Source organism: Oryzias latipes, chromosome 6, assembly GCF_002234675.1.
Source record: "Oryzias latipes chromosome 6, ASM223467v1".
In the NCBI taxonomy this organism is placed as follows: Eukaryota; Metazoa; Chordata; class Actinopteri; order Beloniformes; family Adrianichthyidae; genus Oryzias; species Oryzias latipes.
This window is the reverse complement of record NC_019864.2, coordinates 4,917,479-4,940,994: the sequence shown is the minus strand read 5'-3', so window position 1 is coordinate 4,940,994 and position 23,516 is coordinate 4,917,479. Positions and strand designations below refer to the sequence as shown.

Here is a 23,516-nt window from a genome sequence, read left to right as displayed (position 1 = left end):
GATCTCCTCTAGAGCAGTGATGTTTTGGTCCATTCCTCCATGCAGATCTCCTCTAGAGCAGTGCTGTTTTGGTCCATTCCTCCATGCAGATCTCCTCTAGAGCAGTGATGTTTTGGCCCATTCCTCCATGCAGATCTCCTCTACAGCAGTTATGTTTTGGTCCATTCCTCCATGCAGATCTCCTCTAGAGCAGTGATGTTTTGGCCCATTCCTCCATGCAGATCTCCTCTACAGCAGTGATGTTTTGGTCCATTCCTCCATGCAGATCTCCTCTAGAGCAGTGATGTTTGGGCCCATTCCTCCATGCAGATCTCCTCTACAGCAGTGATGTTTTGGTCCATTCCTCCATGCAGATCTCCTCTAGAGCAGTGATGTTTTGGCCCATTCCTCCATGCAGATCTCCTCTACAGCAGTTATGTTTTGGTCCATTCCTCCATGCAGATCTCCTCTAGAGCAGTGATGTTTTGGCCCATTCCTCCATGCAGATCTCCTCTACAGCAGTGATGTTTTGGTCCATTCCTCCATGCAGATCTCCTCTACAGCAGTGATGTTTGGGCCCATTCCTCCATGCAGATCTCCTCTACAGCAGTGATGTTTTGGTCCATTCCTCAATGCAGATCTCCTCTAGAGCAGTGATGTTTTGGCCCATTCCTCCATGCAGATCTCCTCTACAGCAGTGATGTTTGGGCCCATTCCTCCATGCAGATCTCCTCTACAGCAGTGATGTTTTGGTCCATTCCTCCATGCAGATCTCCTCTAGAGCAGTGATGTTTTGGCCCATTCCTCCATGCAGATCTCCTCTACTTCAGTGATGTTTTGGCCCATTCCTCCATGCAGATCTCCTCTACTTCAGTGATGTTTTGGCCCATTCCTCCATGCAGATCTCCTCTACAGCAGTGATGTTTTGGTCCATTCCTCCATGCAGATCTCCTCTAGAGCAGTGATGTTTTGGCCCATTCCTCCATGCAGATCTCCTCTACAGCAGTGATGTTTTGGTCCATTCCTCCATGCAGATCTCCTCTAGAGCAGTGATGTTTGGGCCCATTCCTCCATGCAGATCTCCTCTACAGCAGTGATGTTTTGGTCCATTCCTCCATGCAGATCTCCTCTAGAGCAGTGATGTTTGGGCCCATTCCTCCATGCAGATCTCCTCTACAGCAGTGATGTTTTGGTCCATTCCTCCATGCAGATCTCCTCTAGAGCAGTGATGTTTTGGCCCATTCCTCCATGCAGATCTCCTCTACAGCAGTTATGTTTTGGTCCATTCCTCCATGCAGATCTCCTCTAGAGCAGTGATGTTTTGGCCCATTCCTCCATGCAGATCTCCTCTACAGCAGTTATGTTTTGGTCCATTCCTCCATGCAGATCTCCTCTAGAGCAGTGATGTTTGGGCCCATTCCTCCATGCAGATCTCCTCTACAGCAGTGATGTTTTGGTCCATTCCTCAATGCAGATCTCCTCTAGAGCAGTGATGTTTTGGTCCATTCCTCCATGCAGATCTCCTCTAGAGCAGTGATGTTTTGGCCCATTCCTCCATGCAGATCTCCTCTACTTCAGTGATGTTTTGGCCCATTCCTCCATGCAGATCTCCTCTACTTCAGTGATGTTTTGGCCCATTCCTCCATGCAGATCTCCTCTACAGCAGTGATGTTTTGGTCCATTCCTCCATGCAGATCTCCTCTAGAGCAGTGATGTTTTGGCCCATTCCTCCATGCAGATCTCCTCTAGAGCAGTGATGTTTTGGCCCATTCCTCCATGCAGATCTCCTCTAGAGCAGTGATGTTTTGGCCCATTCCTCCATGCAGATCTCCTCTACTTCAGTGATGTTTTGGCCCATTCCTCCATGCAGATCTCCTCTACAGCAGTGATGTTTTGGTCCATTCCTCCATGCAGATCTCCTCTAGAGCAGTGATGCTTTGGCCCATTCCTCCATGCAGATCTCCTCTCCAGCAGTGATGTTTTGGTCCATTCCTCCATGCAGATCTCCTCTAGAGCAGTAATGTTTTGGTCCATTCCTCCATGCAGATCTCCTCTAGAGCAGTGATGTTTTGGTCCATTCCTCCATGCAGATCTCCTCTAGAGCAGTGATGTTTTGGCCCATTCCTCCATGCAGATCTCCTCTACTTCAGTGATGTTTTGGCCCATTCCTCCATGCAGATCTCCTCTACTTCAGTGATGTTTTGGCCCGTTCCTCCATGCAGATCTCCTCTACTTCAGTGATGTTTTGGCCCGTTCCTCCATGCAGATCTCCTCTACAGCAGTGATGTTTTGGTCCATTCCTCAATGCAGATCTCCTCTAGAGCAGTGATGTTTTGGTCCATTCCTCCATGCAGATCTCCTCTAGAGCAGTGATGTTTTGGCCCATTCCTCCATGCAGATCTCCTCTACTTCAGTGATGTTTTGGCCCATTCCTCCATGCAGATCTCCTCTACTTCAGTGATGTTTTGGCCCATTCCTCCATGCAGATCTCCTCTACAGCAGTGATGTTTTGGTCCATTCCTCCATGCAGATCTCCTCTAGAGCAGTGATGTTTTGGCCCATTCCTCCATGCAGATCTCCTCTAGAGCAGTGATGTTTTGGCCCATTCCTCCATGCAGATCTCCTCTAGAGCAGTGATGTTTTGGCCCATTCCTCCATGCAGATCTCCTCTACTTCAGTGATGTTTTGGCCCATTCCTCCATGCAGATCTCCTCTACAGCAGTGATGTTTTGGTCCATTCCTCCATGCAGATCTCCTCTAGAGCAGTGATGCTTTGGCCCATTCCTCCATGCAGATCTCCTCTCCAGCAGTGATGTTTTGGTCCATTCCTCCATGCAGATCTCCTCTAGAGCAGTAATGTTTTGGTCCATTCCTCCATGCAGATCTCCTCTAGAGCAGTGATGTTTTGGTCCATTCCTCCATGCAGATCTCCTCTAGAGCAGTGATGTTTTGGCCCATTCCTCCATGCAGATCTCCTCTACTTCAGTGATGTTTTGGCCCATTCCTCCATGCAGATCTCCTCTACTTCAGTGATGTTTTGGCCCGTTCCTCCATGCAGATCTCCTCTACTTCAGTGATGTTTTGGCCCGTTCCTCCATGCAGATCTCCTCTACTTCAGTGATGTTTTGGCCCATTCCTCCATGCAGATCTCCTCTACTTCAGTGATGTTTTGGCCCATTCCTCCATGCAGATCTCCTTTACTTCAGTGATGTTTTGGACCATTCCTCCATGTAGAGGTAGGTGGTGTAGTGTGTTACTGATGTTAACCTTTGTTACTTTGGTCCCAGCTCTCTGCAGGTCATTCACTATGTCCCCCGTGGGGTTTTGGGATCTTTGCTCACTGTTCTTGTGATCATTTTGACCCCACAGGGTGAGATCTTGGGGGAATCCCCAGATGGAGGGAGATTCTCAGTGGTCTTATATGTCTTCCATTTCCTAATTATTGCTCCCACAGGTGATTTCTTCACATCAAGCTGCTTATCTGTTGCAGATTCAGTCTTCCAGCCTGCTGCAGGTCAACAATTTTGGTTTCTGGGGTCCTTAGACAGCTCTTTGGTCTCCATAGTGGAGTTTGGACTGTGACTGTTTACTAATAAATTCATTAAAAATCAGACAATGTGATTTTCTGGATTTTTTTTTCTCATTTTGTTTCTCATCGTTGAGGTATTCAACGATGAGAAACAAAATGATGATGAAAATTACAGGCCATAAATCTTTTTAAGTGGGAGAACTTGCACAATTAGTGGCTGAATAAATACTTTTTAGCCCCTCTGTGTAGTTTTCTACCAGAATATGTGTTTAGAGGCAGATACAGTTCTTGACATGAGGCCTTTGGTTCTGTGACAGCAGACTGAGCCCATGATGGGATCTCAGCCTGCAGCTGTAACAGAGAACAGGGGACTGAATGTTGCAGCTTGGATCAGTGATGCAGGCATTCCACTGTCATGTGAAAACATCCAGAATAACTAACCAAGTGACACTGATGGAGACCCTCAAAGGAGGAGGACTGCCTACCTGCTGCTGCTCCAGATGGGATTTGTTGTTTCTGATGATGTTGTCTTTTTCCAGCAGCTGTCTTTGGTTCTTCTCAAACTCCTCCTTTCCCTTTGAGATCAACACAGACTCGTCAAACACTTGGGGGGTATTCCAGAAGTCATGTTTAAACTAGCCTGACTTTAACCCTGAACTCTGGCTGAAATCCGCCTGAACTTGTTTACTCTGGGTATGTCGGTTCCAAAAGACCAGATATGATTTAGCGTAATTACGCTCCACTTGGTAACCCTGGGTTAATGCACGTGCACAGAAGGTACATAAAGACATTCTCAATGGATCACAGATTTCCGGAGTCACCATGGAACCGGGTGGTGAAAAAAAGAGAATGCTATACTTCAGTGAGATGGAGTCTGAGGTTTTAATGACGGCGTATGAAGATTATACGACCATCAAAAAGTAATACGGCTGCATCATCAGCAAAAGAAAGAGTTTCTGCTTGGAGAAAAAGAACGGACAAAGTAAACGCAAGAGTTTCTGATCTTATTTTCATTGTGACGCATATATATATATAACTCATCCAACTTAAATGAATTACTTCAAATGGTAACAAGTAATTGAGTTAAATTTATTCAACCTAATTTCTTACGTCTATCCAACTCAATATTTTTTTACAACTCAAATTTACATATTTAACTAACTAAACGTCATATTACTCCAATTCAATTAAATGTTTTTCCATCTTCATTTATTGTTCATCTTGAACTCTCATATGTCTAAGTTTGAGGCCGCAGATATACTCATTTTTATCACAATAAGATGAATGAAACAAAATGGATTCACACCATGCAACACATTGTCATTTACCATTTCTCAGACTTTAACATTACTCCACTGAGTGGTGTTAAAAAAACTCATCCTCCTCTTCCTCCCTCTCACTCATGGTGCAGAAAGAATTAAACATAACAGGACAAATAACTACACAAAACACAGTAAAACAGCTAAACAACTAAACACATTTGGTCAAAAACCCACACTTAAACCCAAATCTGTCCAGACAGGCAAAGGGAATGGTATCCCACAATTCCTTGCGGTGCTGATCTAACTGCAGCACCAAAGTTACACCTACTTAATTGAATTAATTTGAATGAAACTAAAATAACTGTCTGATAACTACATGTTATTTTTAAACTGACTTAACAAAAAAAAAAAGATTTATCTTAACTGAAGCAAATAATTAAGTTAGATCAAAGTAAAAAGTTTATCTTTCCAACATCCATATGTGGTCTAATCACCCTCTCACGGTGGAAAAGTATTATCTGAGCTTCTTCATCCACTTCATCATCTTCAAATGGACACGCCATGCTGCTTTACCTCTCTGAAAACAAACTAACCTTCAACTAAACCTGCTCCAGACCAGGTTATGTTTATAGCATGAGTTGCTATGGCAACCTGACATACCCTGAAACAAACCTCCATTTCTGGAACCGAAAGCTGAGGTTATTCACTTCTTTAGCCTCAAACTTACCGTGGGAGCTAGTATAACCTGCTTTCTGGAATATCCCCCTGAAAACACCTTCACAGTTGTTAGGAAAACAGCCTTAAGCTTCTGTCTCCCTCTAGCGATCAGACTGTGGAACTACAAGCCTGTTTGTTTGTTTTTTTATTTTGAGTGAATGTTTCTCTGGGCTGAATTGACACAAACTGACATTTACATGAACTCTTTCATCTGTTTCATTCATAGCTGTTTTTACAAAAATGGGATTTCTCAGACAAAGACATGACGAACAAGCACAGGTAGAAATGTGATGTAAATAATAGAAATAAAATTGATTAAATGAATCATAAGTAATTAAAAAAACATTTTAACATAAATAAATCGTTTGACATTTCTCCTCTACCTTTGGTAAAACCTTCTTTAAGGTCAGACGTCATTAGAAGCAGCAAAGCTGAGGCCCAGTTCAATGTTTAGAGCACTTTACAAATCATACAACACACGTGTTTGTATGTGTGTGCAGGCATGTATGCATACATGTGTGTTTGTCTAGTTCCTGTGCATGCACATGTGTGTGCGTTTTTGAGTGCATTAGGTTTGTACCTGCAGATGCACATAGTCGTAGTCCTCCATCCAGCCTTCCTCTGTGCTCCCGTACGGCCGCTCCACGCCCGCCTCTTCCTCTGCAGCTGTAAACTTTGGCGGGGAGGGGAGGGGCCGTGACTGAATGTGGACTTTCTCCCCCCCCTGGTAGCTTCCACTTCCTGATCCGGTCATTTCCCCTGGGATTGGAGGAAGGGGCAGCTGTTGCTGCTGCCGGTTTGTCCTTTTAAACAGCAGGGAGGCGTTTCCGTGCAGAAAAGAGGCGAGCTGCTTGGCGTCGTCAGGAATGCCTCTTGCCGTCATGATGAGCCGATCAAGGTCGTCCCCACCTGGAGGTGGTGTTGAGAGCTCTGTATGTGACCAGAAGATGGCCTCTAGGCTCTGACTGTGCCTGACCAAACTCTGGAAGACCTCCTCCATCTTCCCCACCTGACGGCTCAGTTTGGTCTGCAGGGAGCGATCCGTGGCCTGGGCAGCATTCGCCACCGCGCCCCGGGCAAACTCCAAGAAGTCTCGCACAGCGGTGCGCACACGGTCAGCCGCCTGATGGATGGCGGGAAGGTTCCCCTCCAGGTGAGCCGGACTTCTCCAGTTTCCTGTGATGAAGGACATCATGAGAGAAACGCTGGACTCCACAGCTTGCTGCAGACGGGACAGCCGCTCCATGGCCTGGTCCAGGTCCAGGATGAGAGGCTTCCCTGGAGCCGAGGAGTCCCGGACAGGGACGATGTCCAGGGAGGAGGACGAGTGGTTGCTGCGCGTGCTGCCGGTGCTGGAGGCAGACAGACGCTTGAAAGACACGCTCTGCTCATCGCCGCTGGTCTGGGCGTCACGGACGACCTGTAACACACAGCAGCGCCGAGGTCAAAGATGGGATCTGATTCTGACCAACAGGTGGGGAAGCAGGCTGTGAAATGAGACCTCACAAGGGAGTAGGATTATACAGGTCCAGGCCTAACCCCGCATCCATAACCCCCCCCACAGCCCCCCCATAAATGTTGATGCTGCAGCTGCTGTTTGGGGCTTCATCTACTAGAAGTCTGCATTAAAGACATGTCCAAATGTAACAGAGTCAACAAACATAAGGTGTTGATGTACTAACTGGATTGGGTTTGTAAACCATGGTCCGAGTAACTCCATTCTGATTGGATGTTGGGTGTTCTCCTTAAAAAGTTGTTCTGTTCTCAGGCCCTGAATGTTCTATATTATCGTGTTGGTAAAAAAACAGCAACAGAAACTTGGAACGACAATTTCTGCCTGTCTTACTCACTTCAATACAGAGTTGATAGATAATTTTATGATAAAATAATGAAATAGTTTGTTGAAAACATTTGTTGATCTATGTTCATAGTGGATATTTCTTCAATCAAAGTGATCTAGGAAAATACTGGAGGACGTTGATTCTTTGAGACAAACTTTAGCTTCATCGTCTGGACAAAAACAAACAAAGACGTGAACTTTCCCTCCAAAATTGATGCTTTGGATGATTTCACATGACGTTTAGCATATACATGGTTAGTCCTCACACACCACCTGCAGCAGAGCCAGAGGCAGATTCTGTAGCTGTTGCCGTGGCAACACGTCGCACTGCATCTTAAATACTCTGTTTCTTATGACAAGACAAAAGAACTAGTACTTGATTTAATATTTCTTTCTTTCGTAAGTGACCATGTTTAAGTGGGACAATGTCCTTCAAGATGTCTGTTATCAGAAATGCATGGACAAGGCAGAAGCAGCCGTTGGACAGTTCACGCCTCCATGTTGGTCATTGGTCTCCTGGACACCTCGTCGGGCAACCTCCCAAACATTTTCCCCATTTACCACCAATGAATGTGCAACACAGGCGATTCTAGCAGAACGCACAACCACTAGGAGCAGATTGGCTCCACGAAAAAGAGTTTGAGGAGAACACAAAAGCAGGAGACGTGGTGAGAGACGCTTAACCCTTGTGCTATCCTAGGCACTTTAACATTGGGAGTGGGGTCATCTAGACCCACTAGACAGTGCTCTGAACCTTTTTTCTTCAATGATTTGTGATCTTCACTGGTGTCCATGGATTACATGAAATCTTTCCACCTTTATCCACCTTTGTCATGGTAGGGGGAACACGTCAATGCAAGGGTGGGGTCATCTAAGATAACACAAGGGTTAAATCAACGTCACAGGAAAACTGTGAACATGACGCAGAGAGAGACGAGTTAAGGGATGATCTGATCCCACTGCAACCACACAAATGTGTTCAAGGAACCTTCAGATTCCGTCTGCACTACAATCTATCCACGACTGTACCCACAGACTTCTGAGAAGACTCCACTCTATCCCCCACCTCCCTTTTTTTAAGCCTAGCCCTGCCCTAAACCCTAAGCTTAACCCTAACCAGAAGATAAGGAGCGTATGGTGCACTGGGGTTCTGTCCTCTACCCTCATCTACTGAAGGTCCTGTTCCTGGTGAAAGTGTTTTAGTTTTGTCCTGATGAACCATTTCAGCGACAGAAGAATCCAGAATTCCCTGTTTCAGTGCTCCCTTTGGGCTGAAGGGGGCGCTCTGAGCCCGTTTGAACCTTCTGTGAACATTAAACCCCCCACCCCACAGCCTCCTGAAGAGCCCTACCTGTGGTGGGACATCATAGATGTACTGCTCCCCCCTGTCCCCTCCTCGGTCCTCTCGTTCTCGTGGGAAGTCGTAGACGTCCTGGAGGGGGTGACCTCCTGAGCGCAGGGTGCTTGGGATGTCATAGATGTCCTGGAGGGGCTGGCCCCCCGCAGCCCGGTCTCTTTGAAGATGCTTGTCAGTCAGAATAGGAGGTGGGACGTCATACACATCCTCTGGGATGGGGGGCTCATCGTCATCGCTCACGCTGTGCGGGTATTGGACAGAAGCAAGGGGGGCCTTGGGTTTTAGTTTGGCAAAGTGGGGGGGGACGTCGTAGGTCTCCTCTCTGATGAGGTGACCGTCCGGACCATCTTTACTGACTGAGGGGGGGAAGTCATAAACCTGGCGGACAGAGAGGGGCAGAGAGGTTTACACCTGGGGGTTCGGTTTAAAAAACACAAAATAAACACAACACTAACCTGACACCATGCATGTGTGTGTGTGTATGTGTCTGGGTCACAACACAAAAGACACAAAAGGGTCTGAATATATTTTACAAACACCAGGGTTGGACCCATCTGATCTTCACTTCATAGATTTGACACCAGGGGGGTCCAGTCCTGGGGAGGGTCAGCTTTTTTGCTTTTCTGGTATTTTCAATCAAAAACATGAAAATGTTTGTGGTTCTATAACAGCAAACAGATGGACGGCTTACCGTCTGTTGTGGGTTCTTGTCTGGTTCTGGGGGGGTGTCATATATTTCCTGACAGCTGGAGGGTCCCTTCACCACCATGGGGGGCGTATCATACACCTGGAGACATGAGCAATGTGTATCAGTCTTGGGCGTTCATTAATCAATCTGCTCATGTTCACTTTTGAGATCTAGGAAGGCCTGTTAAGCAGACCAACCAGATGCTGATGCATGCTGGGTTCTCTAGACATTCTACCGTTTGCAGCTGTAACTCTATCCTCTAACCCTTGATCTCTTTCAGGCTCTCTGGGTTGCTGGAGCCTAACCTAGCTAATGTGTAAAGGCAGGATACACACAGAACAGGCCACCAGTCCATTACAGGGACACACAAACACAATTTCAGAGTCACCTATGAAGCATGCTTCAGGACTGTAGGAGGAACCTGGAGTGCCCAGAGAAAGCCCACATATGCCAAAGGAGAACATGCAAGCTGCAGGCAGTGCTACGAACAGCTAAGATACTGCAGGACCTCTGGTAGAGGACCCCAGCTTGAAGGTGAAACCACCCGCGGAAGGATCGTGAGATGGACCTGGCTGCAAGATGTTCTCACCTGGGTGTTGTACTGCTGCCGGGTGGGGGGCACGTCGTAAATATCCTGCTGGGATGGAGGCGGGTGACGGGGTAGAGTGTCGTACTCGTCTTGCTCCGGCTTCACCGCGTCGTACACGTACACCTGTCCGACCCGGGTGGGGACCACCACCTGTGTTCAGAGCAGAGAGAAGTCGGTGAGAGGCGGGACACGCTCCGTTCCAGCCATGTCTGTAGTCCAGAAAAACTCTGGATGCTTTTGAGTTACCATGGCAACCTGCAGGAGTCATGACTGAGACAGAGTGGAGGGTTTTGTCTACAGAGCCTATTACGGCATGTAATTATTAGACCTTGTTCAGACTGGGGGAGTTGAGCCTCAGCATCTGACACCCAGAGGCAGTAAAAACACAGGAGAGTCCAGGGATGGTCGTCGTGGGAACCAGGCTGCCCTATTGTGTGCTTGTTTAAACCCCGTCTGAGCGCAGAGACAACCATCCACAGCCGGACCGCTCCTCTTTCATCCGACTAAAGAAAACAAGAACGTCCTTCTGCCGTTCTGGGCCTATTTCAGCCCGTCCAACAAAAGAGGGCATCAGACTCAGTCAGTTTTTATTTCTGCATCACCCGCAGGCCGGACGCTCCCCCATCTCCCTGCACAGCCACAAGAGACAAGAAAAGTGCAGGGGAGAGAGGGAGTGAAGGTCATCTGCTAAACAATGACTTCAGTTTGACGCAATCAAAAAGAAAAGGCTCCAGCTCGTGCACACAGCGCTCGTGCACACAGCGCTCGTGCACACAGCGCTCGTGCACACAGCTTTGTGGGTGTGTTGAGGGGGAGAATCTGCCCTGGATTCAGGTCCTCTGACCTGGCTTGTTCTGTCATGGAGCCTCTGAACGACTCTAGAAATGCGAGCGCTCGTCTTTGATTTTTTGGGTCAGAGGAGCTGAAGTGAACAAATGACCTCCGGACAGAATGGCATTCAGGCTGAGCTCCGCTGACGTCCACAGCTCCAGAAACACACATTCTGTTTTCAACTCAGAACTACTGGCATCCATCTGCTCAAACAGCTTGTTCTGTCGGTGTCGTGAAGTGATGCTTGGAGGATCCATATTGGAAGCAGACTTTTATTCTTTTCATTAGAGATGCTCGTGTGCATCGGTACGATCTTGGCAGAAATCTGCTATTGGTGTTTAAAATATGAGCAAATCTGACTTCAGCAAATGTCCACCTTGTGACATTTTCTACACAAACTGAAACATGAATTAAAACAGGCACAGAAATAGACCTAAATATGACTGAACTGAAGCTAGACAGAGCAGAGAGCAGACACAGGGCCTCCAAAGAACAGACTCCTGCATGAAAACAGCTGTGACTTGAACCGGGTCATGGCTCTGCAGAAGGTCTTAACATCAACTCTAACCAACTAAAAACCAACACATGACAGAAGTAAAGGCCCCGGCCTCACCCTGCACTCTTTAAGGATCTGTCCCTTCATTCTTCGGCTGCTTCAGTGCCACCGTTCTTCATGCGTGGAGCCATTTCAATCACCCAAACACAGAATGATCAGGATTTTTTTCCTCATACATCCATCCTCAGACATCCTCAATGAGGGTCAGTTTAGGGAGCCTCAGTCTGGCTTTCCCATCATGCCACAGAGCGGAGCTTTTTTCATTCATCTCAACCCTTGTGCTATCTTAGATGACCCCACCCTTACATTGACGTGTTCTCCCTACCATGATAAAGGTGGATAAAGGTGGAAAGACTTCATGTAATCCATGGACACCAATGAAGATCACAAATCATTGAAGAAAAAAGGTTCAGTGCACTGTCTAGCGGGTCTAGACCAGTGTTTTTCAACCTTTTTTGAGCCACGGCACACTTTAACATTGACAAAAATACCGCGGCACACCAGCATCCAAAAAAAAAAAAAAAAAAGCAGAAATTCATGGTCTGTATTGATCGACAGCCCCCCCCCGCCCGCAATCTCACGTGCATTTTTGTGATAATTGTGGCCGGAAAAGCAGGAGGTTACGGCTGTTTTTTCTAAGAGATGAAATGAAAGTTAAATTAAGAAACTGTTTGTTCGTTGTGCTTTCAAGACGTTTCACAATTCTGCAACTCATGCGCTGGGACACTGGCCCTTTAAGCCAATGCATCACGGGAGATGTAGTGTGAAAACTGCCGCAAAAGGGCAGACAGACTCGCGTCTCTGAGCTTCATTGTTTTGTTCTCTTGTTCCACGGTCTGACACCGGACTCTGTGGAAAGCTAAACCGCTAAAGACGAGCTTTAGCTGGTACTTTTGTTAGAACTGAGCGACTTTATCAGCAGAATTAAGAACAAGGAAGTGAAGACTTTAAGCACTTCTGATTGGTCAGACTGATGACATGTGATTAAGACTTCAAGAATGATTGGCGGAGACAGTTAAAGGGGCGGGACTTTTCCGCAAACTGTCATATCTGCAGGTAAATCGCGGTACAGTCATTCTTATCAAAATTTCTTTAATAGAATTAAATAAACACAAAGAAAAAGTAATTTTAAGATCTTTTATATTCCTAACTACTCAGTGTTTTATCAGGGCCTGTTTGGATGAACACAGAGCTGATTTCCTGGAGATGAAAAATGTTTTTAGATCAGTTAATGAGGGCAATTTCCCACGGCACACATGACCATCTCCCACGGCACACTAGTGTGCCGCGGCACACTGGTTGAAAAACACTGGTCTAGATGACCCAACTCGCAATGGTAAAGTGCCTAGGATAGCACAAGGGTTAAAACACCAGAAACTGTTCTTGCAGTGGTAAAGCAGACTCCTGGTGAAGCTCTGATGTTTTTCACAGATTTTGTGAGAACACAGCCTGACCCCGGCATCAAACAATTGCTTCCAATGTTTGAAGCGGTCGCTGTTTTGATGGCTGATGATGAGTTTTGCTGTCATGTGGTAACGCAGGTCTGCAGAGCAGCAAGCAGACCAAACTCCTGCTTTTCTGCTGCTTCCCATGATGCCGTTGGGCTGGATGTTTCTGTCTGTGACTTTGACAGGAGCACAGAGAGAGACAGCTCTCATCTCTGGTTTCACCACAGGCAACGCCCTGGAAACGTCCAGACCTTTTATTACCAAACTACAGGAAAGTCAACTATTTTATCACAGGGGAATTCATGTCATGGTTTTTAACTGATGGGGAGAAAATGGATCAAATGTGGTGTTGAAGGAAAAGAGAGGGTAAAAATAGACAGTGGGTAATTACAGTTGGGTGGGGTGAGCTGGACAAGCTGAACTCCTTCAGATCTTCCTGAGCGTACTCATTCTGCTCTCTGCTGCTTGACTTTTCTGCTGATTGTCCAGCGAGAAACAATCAGGCTGTAAAGACTCCTGCTCTGCAAATACATCTGACCACCATGAAATCAATACACCGAATGAACATGTCATCCAGAGGAGAGGAGGAGACCGAGCAGATGTGAAAAGCTGGTGTGAAGGCCAACTAAGCATCTACTAATGTCTCACAGTTTTCACATTTAAATCTTTGGCTGGTTGAATATGGAAGCGATTCTGTAGCATAATTAAAAATAAAAGTCAAAACCAGAAATGCTTTTTCATTTTTAAAATGAAGCTAAAATGTTTGACTCAAAATTAAAATGAAAAACCAATCCTTCTAAATGCTTTTTCATTTTCTTCTTCAACACCGCTTATTCTGTCACCTAATCTAAAATTATAAGGAAAATGGTATTTGTCATTTCATTTTCAAAAAGTTCTCTGGTAAATTTGTAGCAAAATTAATATAAAAATGTCTAATTTGACAATTAAAATGGATTATCAGAAATGCTTTTTCATTTTCAAAATGTAACTGCATCAAATGACTCAAAATTAAAATGAAAAATCAATCCTTCAAAATGCTTTTTCATTTTCTACTTAAAAAACCGCTTATTCTGTGTCATAATTAAAATGAAAATGCAAAGAGGGGATTGCATTTTCATTTTAACATCCACCCTGCGAACAGTGTCGCATAATTCAATTCCACTTAGCATTTCCAGAGGGGAGGCGGGGCGATGACGTCATTTCTATCTCTGTGTGTCCGGCTGCTAACAGACACATGCTAGCAGCAGTGCAGCTTTGTGTTAGCGGCAGAGGAGAGGGCTTTGTGATGGTTGTGAACTCCTGATGATTGTGCACAGCTTCTCAGACTACGTAGCAGCATTTCCGAACCGCTGAGTGCGTGTTGGTCCAACCAACAAACGTTTAGCATGGTTAAATCTGCTATAGCTGTTGATGGGGCTCCTTCTGTCCTCGAACATCAAAATCAGCGCGAAGCTGCAGGAGACTATCTTCTAACTGTGTTTTTATTACTGTCATGATTATCATTAAGGGCCTTAAGGTCCTAAATGCTGCTACATAGTCCTGAGAAGCTGTGTACAATCATCAGGAGTTCACAACCATCACAAAGCCCTCTTCTCTGCCGCCAACACAAAGCTCCTAGCCTGGCTGCACTGCTCCTAGCATGAGTCTGTTAGCAGCCGGACACACGGAGACAGCACTGACGTCATCGCCCCGCCTCCCCGCTGGAAATGCTAAGTCAAATTGAATTATGCGACAATGTTTGCAGGGTGGATATTGAAATGAAAATGCAATCCCCTCTTTACATTTTCATTTTAATTATGACACAGAATAAGCGGTTTTAAGTAGAAATGAAAAAGCCTCTTGAAGGATTGATTTTTCATTTTTATTTTGAGTCAACAAATTCAGCTTTATTTTGAAAATGAAAAAGCATTTCTGGTATTGACTTTTATTTTTAATTATGCTCCAGAATCGCTTCCATAGTTGAAGGACCCAAACTAAACGCTCCACATTTACTCAGTTACATTCACTCAAGTACGATTTTTAAAAGTTTTTTTGGAACCAAACTTTAGACTTTTGCTTAAGTAGATTTATGGTGAAAACCCATCACTATTGGTCAGCTACACAACAGCTCTGCTGCTTTTCGATGCTTGAAGTGAGACTGGTTTAACACTAACTTAGGTCTTAGTCACATACACATACTAGTTGTTGTTCGCCTTTTGGCATATACCTTTAGAGGTCGCCACAGCAAATCAGCTTTCACTGAGTCAGACATTAGGCGTGACAGACAGTTTAACACCAGATGCTCTTCCTGACGAAACCCTGTCTTTCATCCGGGCTGGGGACTGGCACAGGGAGACCCAGACTGGATGAAGCTCATTTCCCTCCCTGGGAAACAAACTTGTTTACTTGTTTATGCACCCGTTGTTAAAATAATCCTGCACTCTGTGGTACAAGCACCAAATTTGGCATGGATGTACGATAGGATCCCCTCTTTCAGCATGTTAGCCATGAGAAAATTCAAGAATTTAAAATATCTATAATATGAACGACCTTGGGAGACTTTCAGGCAGGCAGCTCAGCAGTGCGTTTACCTGTTTACTCCTCCCGCCAATTAACTCACCTGTTCCGTGACTTACTTAAGAACCAGGTATGCGCTCTACACCCTCTGTCATCCATTTCCGCGAGCGCTGCGTTTGTTGCCCCTCCGTCCTCCCCGGCTTACACCTGTGAGCTCCGTTAGGGGTAGTTCTATGGAAGATCTTGTTTTATTGTATCTGAACGGAGCCTGATGCCAAACTAAACGAAAATGGAAAATAAAGCATTCTCTACTGCATGAGTTGTCTGACTGAAATACATAAAATAGTATTCTGTAGGTTCCCCTGAAGTCTAAAGACAGCATTTTGTGCATGAACAGCCCATATTGTTGAGACTGGGGCAAAAAGACATAAATAATTTTGTGAGTTTATGGCCATTGTACTTACAATTTTTTTTCATGGCTAACATTTTCAGAAAGAGAGAGGGGATCCTAAGGTATATCCATGCCAAATTTTGTGCTAGTACCACAAAATGCACGATTCGTCTGAAATATCAACCTAACCGGCTCCGCCACACAGGGGCTGACCGTGTGCTGCAGGTTTTTGGCTGTCCGGGTCCGTGGTGGGTCGTAGAGAGGAGTGGTCGCATCATAAGGGGAGTGCAGGTGTGTCTTGAAGTTCCTTTGAGGCTTGTACGGCCACCTCAAGGAACCTCAATGGAGCGTAAAAAATGTTCTAAGTGTATTGTGAAGTTTTTTGAAGGATAATGTAAAGAACACACACCTATGACATACAAGTGATGCTGTCGTACGGCTTCTTTTGGCCGCACTCTGGTCATTAGGTAAGGTGTGACCGTCCTTACTGACCGTGCACGAATGCTGCGTGCACAGGGTGAGCAGGCGATACTTAAGTGTCGGTAGGACGTCCACACAATCGACACTCTGATTGAGTCATGTCCTCATTTCTGACAGTCAGTCTGCGTGAAAGGAGTGCGCACGTATCACGTAGACAGCACTAACGGGCTTCTTGCACAGTGCGCAGGGTATGGTGGGGTTAAAACTCAGAGTGCTCTATTATCTTGGCCTTGCCCACACTTTTGGTCCTGTAATTGCATCTACAGTGGGAATGAAAGGAACTGCAGCTCTGCTAAGATCTGTCCACATTTAGATGGAGTCATACACATGATGTACTGCTTTATGCTGGATCATGACTGAAATCTGATAGGAAAAGAGAACAAGGCTAAAACTTTTTTGAAAGGAACTCAACAAAGTTAAAAAAGTATATCAAATGTCTGACACAGAATGTCTTCAGGAGCTGCTGAATGGTAAATCTGAGGCAGTTTTCGGGTTACCATTAGTCCATTACTGCAACTTGTTTACATGATCAAATCCTTTCTGAAATGTTTTAAACGTGTTTGTGCATTTTCGCAAGCTGACACACAACAGTTGCACTGTTGTAATTGATGTTTTGAGCGTGGGAGTTAGCAGAAACCAACATGATCATTATCTGACAGAAGAAAAGCAGAGACTGGCAGCAGAGAGTCTTTGGCAGATCATTCCCTGCAGGTATGGAGCCGTCTAAATGAAAAGACGACTAGTGAAGACAGAGTGGCTGCAGATACTGCAGAGGAGCTTAGTTTACAGTTGGGTGCCTGACGACACATTTCTCCAGTCCGTTCCAGTTTGCTATCAAAAATAGGGATTGTAGCTGGTACTCAGCATGCTGAGTGTGCATCTTTTCTGAAAAACAAAATACGATCTGAACCGCAAGCTTCTGTGCAAAAAGAAATGAGCCTGCAGCTTTCTTTAGAGAGGTGCAGGACACAACACACACACCTGCAGCTAAGCTGCTTCTTTTCATTCTGTTTTTTTCTATTAGCTTTTGGAAAACAGGAAGACTCACCAAGATGATTCCTCGTGGTTTGGTTTGCCAAACTTGTGCTATCCTAGGCACTTTAACATTGGGAGTTGGGTCATCTAGACCCACTAGACAGTGCTCTGAACCTTTTTTCTTCAATGATTTGTGATCGTTACTGGTGTCCATGGATTACATGAAATCTTTCCACCTTTATCCACCTTTGTCATGGTAGGAATAACACATTAATGTAAGGGTGGGGTCATAGGATAGCACAAGCTTAACAAACTGCAAAGACCCACAACAAAATATTTTATTCACCACAAACACACGAACACACACACATTTTAACACACATGAGCAACCATGGACACACAACCCATCTCCAGCTGGCATGGTGACATGCACACATCCATCCAACCCTGACATTGCAACTGAATTATTAACAATCCTAGGATTCTCCAGCAGGCTGCGGTTTACCCCCCCCCCCCCCCCCCCCGCACGCTTGCAGACTTAACCTCACCTCCACGCACATAATGACACCAGTGTTTGTCCCCTTCCCCCTGAACTTCCAGAAACCGTGTGGAACGACCAATGGTCCTCGACCTGCAGAATCTCAGAAAAACCTGCAGCTAGCTCTGCATCTTTATGTGATGGGATTAAAACCAAAGAGGGATGTTGACTGTTGGAGCCTGTGGACATGTTTATAGCACTGGCAAATATGAAGCTTTCTGACTGAAAGTCTGTCCGATCTGCTTCAACATTTCAGTCACGTGGAGCTTTTTTGTCTTTTTGACACACAAGACAATGTCTTGTGACAGTTTTCAGTTTTACGTGATGACGTGCACGCTGTCATGAAGGGATAAACAGCTGTCCAAGACGGCAGCTCACGCTGGTTTTCTCCCGCAGAATGGAAAACGCAGGTCAGTTTTGTATTCTGGGGCATACAACACAGTTCTTTCTATGTGACTTTTACTCCCAGTCATGGACTGCCTGTACAATCCAGTTGAGATAATGCAGGCCCATTGTAATGACCTGTACCTAATAAGAGACATTTTTTTTGTTTAACAAGAACTACCAGTTTTTGCTCTGCAGAAAGAAACACACAAACCAACAATGTCCGGAAGTGTGCATGCCTGCCTGAAAAACACCCAGAAGCCGAGTTGGGAACAGCGTTATCAAACGTTTGGCTCTAAAGTGCCACCTCTCTGTTTTCCTTTGAGCTCTTTCATGGAAATAAAACTTCAGCTCAAACTTTCCACCTCATTTCCTGATTTCCTTCCTTCTCTACTTTTTCTTACCTTGCCAATGGGTTTGTTGCTGCCGTCCCAGTTTCTTTTCTCCAAGGAGGGGGGTACTTGGTACACATCCTGTCCACCTGCAGGTGGAGCAGTTCCTTGGCCTGGCCCTGGGCCAACAGATGGGGGAACCTGGTAGATATCCTGTCCAGGCGCCTGAAACTGCCTGTGGCCTACAGGCGTTGTCTTACTGGGGGGTCCTGGTTGGGCCTGGGGAGAGGGTCCGCTTGGACCAGAAGGAACCTGATACACACCTTGGGAGCTTGGCTTTGGACCATGAGAGGGAGGCATCATGTAAACAGAGTCAGGGCTGGACTGTGCAGGACTGGGAGTGGAGTAGGCTGGGTGCATGGATGTGTACTGGACCGTTGGAATGGACTTGGTTGCAAACCCCACAGATGCCGCAGGTGGTTTAAGAGATGGTTTGGGATAGGCGCTCTTAGTGGGAAAAGGTCGCAGTACCTGAGAGGTGGGATCTGGAGTGGAAGGAGAGGCCTGCTGCTGCTTATTGTCATACATGCCAACAAGGATCTTGAGGCGATTTCCAGGGACGATGCCTTGGCGTCCATGGAGAGAGCAGAGCCACCAACCATCCAGCCCCTGAGTGTCTCGCTCCAGCACTGTCATGATGTCGCCTTTGCGGAAGGACAGCTCGTCCGGAGACTCGGCCACATTGTCGTACAAGGCCTTGGCCAAAACGTTCTGTGAGAGAAAGACAAACAGACTCTTCTTTAGTGCTTAACCAACAAGTCACCTGCCCACAGCTTACCATCAAACAATGGCTTTGAATGATCTAACCAAAGTTCACTTCAAAAGGCTGGTCAAAGGACTGCAGTTGGTAAAAAGAAACCCATTATGATTAACAACAAAAAATGGATAGCAACAACTAACATGCTTTACACCACAGTGACACACACACTCATGCATTCACACAAAGCCATCTTTTCATGGACACACACAGCATGTACCGGCGACTCTACACAGCCAATGGGGTTTAGTGTCTTTAGTGTCAGGAAGAATGAATGCGATTTAAAACCACACGGGTTTAAAGACGGATCACTACGCATCGTAGGCTCTGAACTGCTCCAACAACAGACTCAGGAAGCCCCCCCAAAGACTCATCAGATTTTTATATATTTGAGTGGAAAAGGAGAAACACTGTGAGAAGACTGGTGCCTTTTTTGGTCCAGTTGTCCTGTCTTCAGTCATGCTTTGAGCTCATTTGTCATTTGTTTTCCTCCAGGTTTAAACTTAATTGTGTGCAGCTCCATCAGTTCAGTTAATTCCCCTCAATATTTAAATCCACGGTTTCAGTTGTAACCTGACAGATCCATTTGTCTCTGCTGGTTTTTCTACAACATGCTAAAGTTTGAAGCAGTTTACTTCATGTTCTATTATTCTGTATAAATTCACGTTTATTTCCTTCATGGTCACCATCCCTCACGGAAGGACAGATCTGATCTTTTTCTTCATTTTTGATTTATTTTGATTTCTTTATCGGCTGTGTGGCCTTTGATCGTTAACTGTTGCTGTGTTCTAACATAATTATTGCATTGCATAGAAGCAGTAGTGAAACACTTTTATAAAAACACAGTGTTGGAATTAAAGACTGTCTGACATCCTTTGGTCCACTATGACTGATGAAGACTCCAAACTTACTCTGAAGGGCCTCAGCACATACTGGCTTCACAGAGTGTCACAGACGCACACAGCTGCCATAGGCGGCGTGTCACTTCACCACATTATGAATCATTTTTCAAATCAGCCTCATCCCGAGTGGATAAGCAAGCAGCCAATGAGAGGACAGAGTACAAGGACACGGATCTGCTGCAAGTGTTTGATCAGGCCGAGCAGGTTAATAATTCCACTAGCACCTATTCATGTTTTATCAGAAGCCTCAGCTGGATTTCTCCACATCTTAGAACTTTGATTTCCACACATGATGGAAGACTGAGCACACGCTGAACCATACTGAGGCTTCCTCTTCTTTACAGTGGATTCATGTCCACACAGGAGAGCAAACAGAGACACCTCCAGCTTCTTTGAAAGGGAGCTAATATTTGCAGTTCACGTCTGACCTCGGCCCTCCCTCTCTGTGTCAGAGTCCCACCCCACTTATCAGCGACTGGTACAGGCTGTACTGGCCGCCAGCCAGCTCCTCTCACAGACACCCGTTGCATAAAACGCTGCGCCGCAAAGGAGGCCAAGGAGCAGGCCTCCAAATGTGTGGCTGAAAGCTCCTAATGCCTGTTCAGGACTTTAGTGGTGAATGGGAGAAAAGACAAACAGCCACAGCGGGACTCTGACCCTCAAACTAACAAGGTGGTTGCAGAGTTCTTGAGAAGGAATGTTTTTCAAATTAGACAGACTAAACCAGAGGGCTAGCTTTCTACAAACAGCGTCTGAGCGAGCTTGTGCCAAAGTCCTCCTCTTCACTTCAAAAAACAGGAAGTGCAGTGAGGATGATTCACTGGCTGAGCTCACGCGGCATGACGCTTCGGTCCTGGAATCACCTGGAAGGATTTGCCCTCTGTGTGTGTGCCCACATCTGAATTCCACTTTTGTTGAATCATGCTGGACCCTCCTTTAAGACCAAGTTTAGAAATGTTCTAAGCTTCTACCAAAGGAGGCCTGCTTTGCTAGAATTGTTTGGAAAGGTACCCTGCATAAAGAGGACTTCCCTTCACATTTAAAGTTGTGTCTGTAGCTTTCATTGCAGTTAATGTTATAGGTAAGGTTTACATAAAAAATCAAAACATTGGAGCATTAGAAGATCTGTTGAGAATCTGAACCTGCAGGAAATAACTCTGACCTTTCCATGTTCTCATGTGCTCACAGCATGGTTTTGTTCTGGTCACTTCTTAACATTCTGAGATGATCAATGATTATTGACCCCATCAGCATCTTTAACCCTTATGCTATCCTAGGCACTTTAACATTGGGAGTTGGGTCATCTAGACCAGTGTTTTTTAACCAGTGTGCCGCGGCACACTAGTGTGCCGTGGGAGATGGTCAAGTGTGCCATGGGAAATTGCCCTCATTAACTGAAAAATTAAACATTTCCCATCTCCAGGATTTCAGCTCTGTGTTCATCCAAACAGGCCCTGATAAAACACTGAGGAGTTAGGAATATAAAAGATCGTAAAATACTTTTTCTTTGCGTTTATTTTATTTTATTAAAGACATTTTGATAAGAATGACGTACCGCGATTCAGCTGCAGCTCCGGCTGTATTTTGGAAAAGTCCCGCCCCTTTAACTGTCTCCACCAATCATTCTTGGGGAGCTTAATCACATGTCATCAGTCTGACCAATCAGAAGTGCTTAAAGTCTTCACTTCCTTGTCCCGATTTAGCTCGTAAAGTCGCTCAGTTCTTACAAAAATACCAGCTAAAGCTCGTCTTTATCGGTGTAGCTTCCCACAGAATCCGATGTCAGACCGTGGAACAAGTGAACAAAACAAGGAAGCTCAGAAGTGCTTAAAGTCTTCACTTCCTTGTCCCGATTTAGCTCGTAAAGTCTCTCAGTTCTAACAAAAATACCAGCTAAAGCTCGTCTTTAGCGGTGTAGCTTTCCACAGAATCCGGTATCAGACCGTGGAACAAGTGAACAAAACAATGAAGCTCCGAAATCCGATCTCCGCCGGCCGTTTAATGCACTACATCTCCCATGATGCATTGGGTTGTGAGAGTGACAGCGCTCAAGGAGATCTGTTGTTAAACGTCTTGAAATCAACGAACACAAATCAAACTGTTTTTAAATCGTCTAACTTAACTTTTATTGCATCTTTTAGAAAAAAACAGCTGCAGTTTCCAGCTTTTTCTGCAACAATTATCTAAAAAATGCATGTGAGATTGTGGAGGGAGGGGCTGTAGATCAATACAGACTATGAGTTTCTCCGTTTTTTTTTGTTTTTTTTTTAAATATTTGGATCCTGGTGTGCCGCGGGATTTTTTTTAAGGTTAAAGTGTGCCGTGGCTCAGAAAAGGTTGAAAAACACTGATCTAGACCCACTAGACAGTGCTCTGAACCTTTTTTCTTCAATGATTTGTGATCTTCACTGGTGTCCATGGATTACATGAAATCTTTCCACCTTTATCCATCTTTGTCATGGTAGAGAGAACACGTCAATGGAAGGGTGTGGGTCATCTAAGATAGCACAAGGGTTAAATGTGTCTGTCTGCTGCTCAGAGTCCATCAGCGGCCCAGGAAGCCGCAAACCGGCTTCCAGACAAACACCCACAATCCCCAGCTTCATGAAGATGAGCGACAGCAGTCCATGGCTGTCTCCATGGGCAAACAGCAGCAGCTGCACACACTGACCCCCCCACCTTGCAGATTGAAGTCTAGCCTTAAGAAGTGCTGATCTAAACACAACAGTCAGGTGGATTTTTCAGGTTTGCTTCTTCCTACTCCCTCTCACACATAAAAAAATTCATAAACATTTATTTAACCATCATTATGGATTCCAGCTATTAAATATAATAGTATACAGTACAAAAACATGTATGCATAAATGCAAATATGTCTATGATTAGGAGGAATTATAATGTCAGAAACATGGCATCCTTTATTTTAATGTATTCTTTAAACAATTTTGAATCAATGTCCTCAGTTATTTTGATATATTTATGCATTTTTATCTTCATTTTCTTTTTTCCTTTGCTTTTTCTGGTAAAAATGACTACAAATAAACCAAATCAATCAAATAAGGCAACTCTAGGAAAGGGTTTGATGCATTAAATCCTGAGAATGCATCTTCTTACTGCATATTTGGAAATCTGATTTATCTGTAATGATGGCTGGTTCTGATGAAGAGCTTCCATGTCAATATTTGCTCCCAAAGGATTCTATTTTCCCCTGTTGTACAGATGAAGGAGCCTGGGATGCTCAGCGAGGGGGAGTAATGTGAGCAGCTGGTGGAGCGGGCCCATCCTGGACAGGTCACTCATGTGTGTGTGTGTGTGCACGTGTGAGTGCACATGTGTGACAGTGTCCTAATGGCTTTTGTCTGTTGCCCTCTGCTTGACCTCTGGAGGACAAACACTAGCTTTGGC

At 45.3% G+C, this 23,516-nt stretch overlaps 1 protein-coding gene across 3 annotated transcripts in view; it reads right to left on the bottom strand.

The window, feature by feature from the left end:
- bcar1 (BCAR1, Cas family scaffolding protein) overlaps positions 1 to 23,516 on the bottom strand; it is a 62,498-nt gene that overhangs the window by 2,377 nt on the left and 36,605 nt on the right. For all 3 annotated transcript variants that reach the window (XM_011472837.3, XM_011472836.3, XM_011472834.3), the window contains exons 2-7: positions 18,465 to 19,163; positions 9,962 to 10,111; positions 9,376 to 9,471; positions 8,679 to 9,062; positions 6,068 to 6,907; positions 3,994 to 4,083 (exon numbers count right to left, since the gene is read on the bottom strand). In XM_011472837.3, the coding sequence (XP_011471139.1) occupies positions 3,994 to 4,083; positions 6,068 to 6,907; positions 8,679 to 9,062; positions 9,376 to 9,471; positions 9,962 to 10,111; positions 18,465 to 19,163 (2,259 nt within the window). The remainder of the gene's footprint in view (positions 1 to 3,993; positions 4,084 to 6,067; positions 6,908 to 8,678; positions 9,063 to 9,375; positions 9,472 to 9,961; positions 10,112 to 18,464; positions 19,164 to 23,516) is intronic.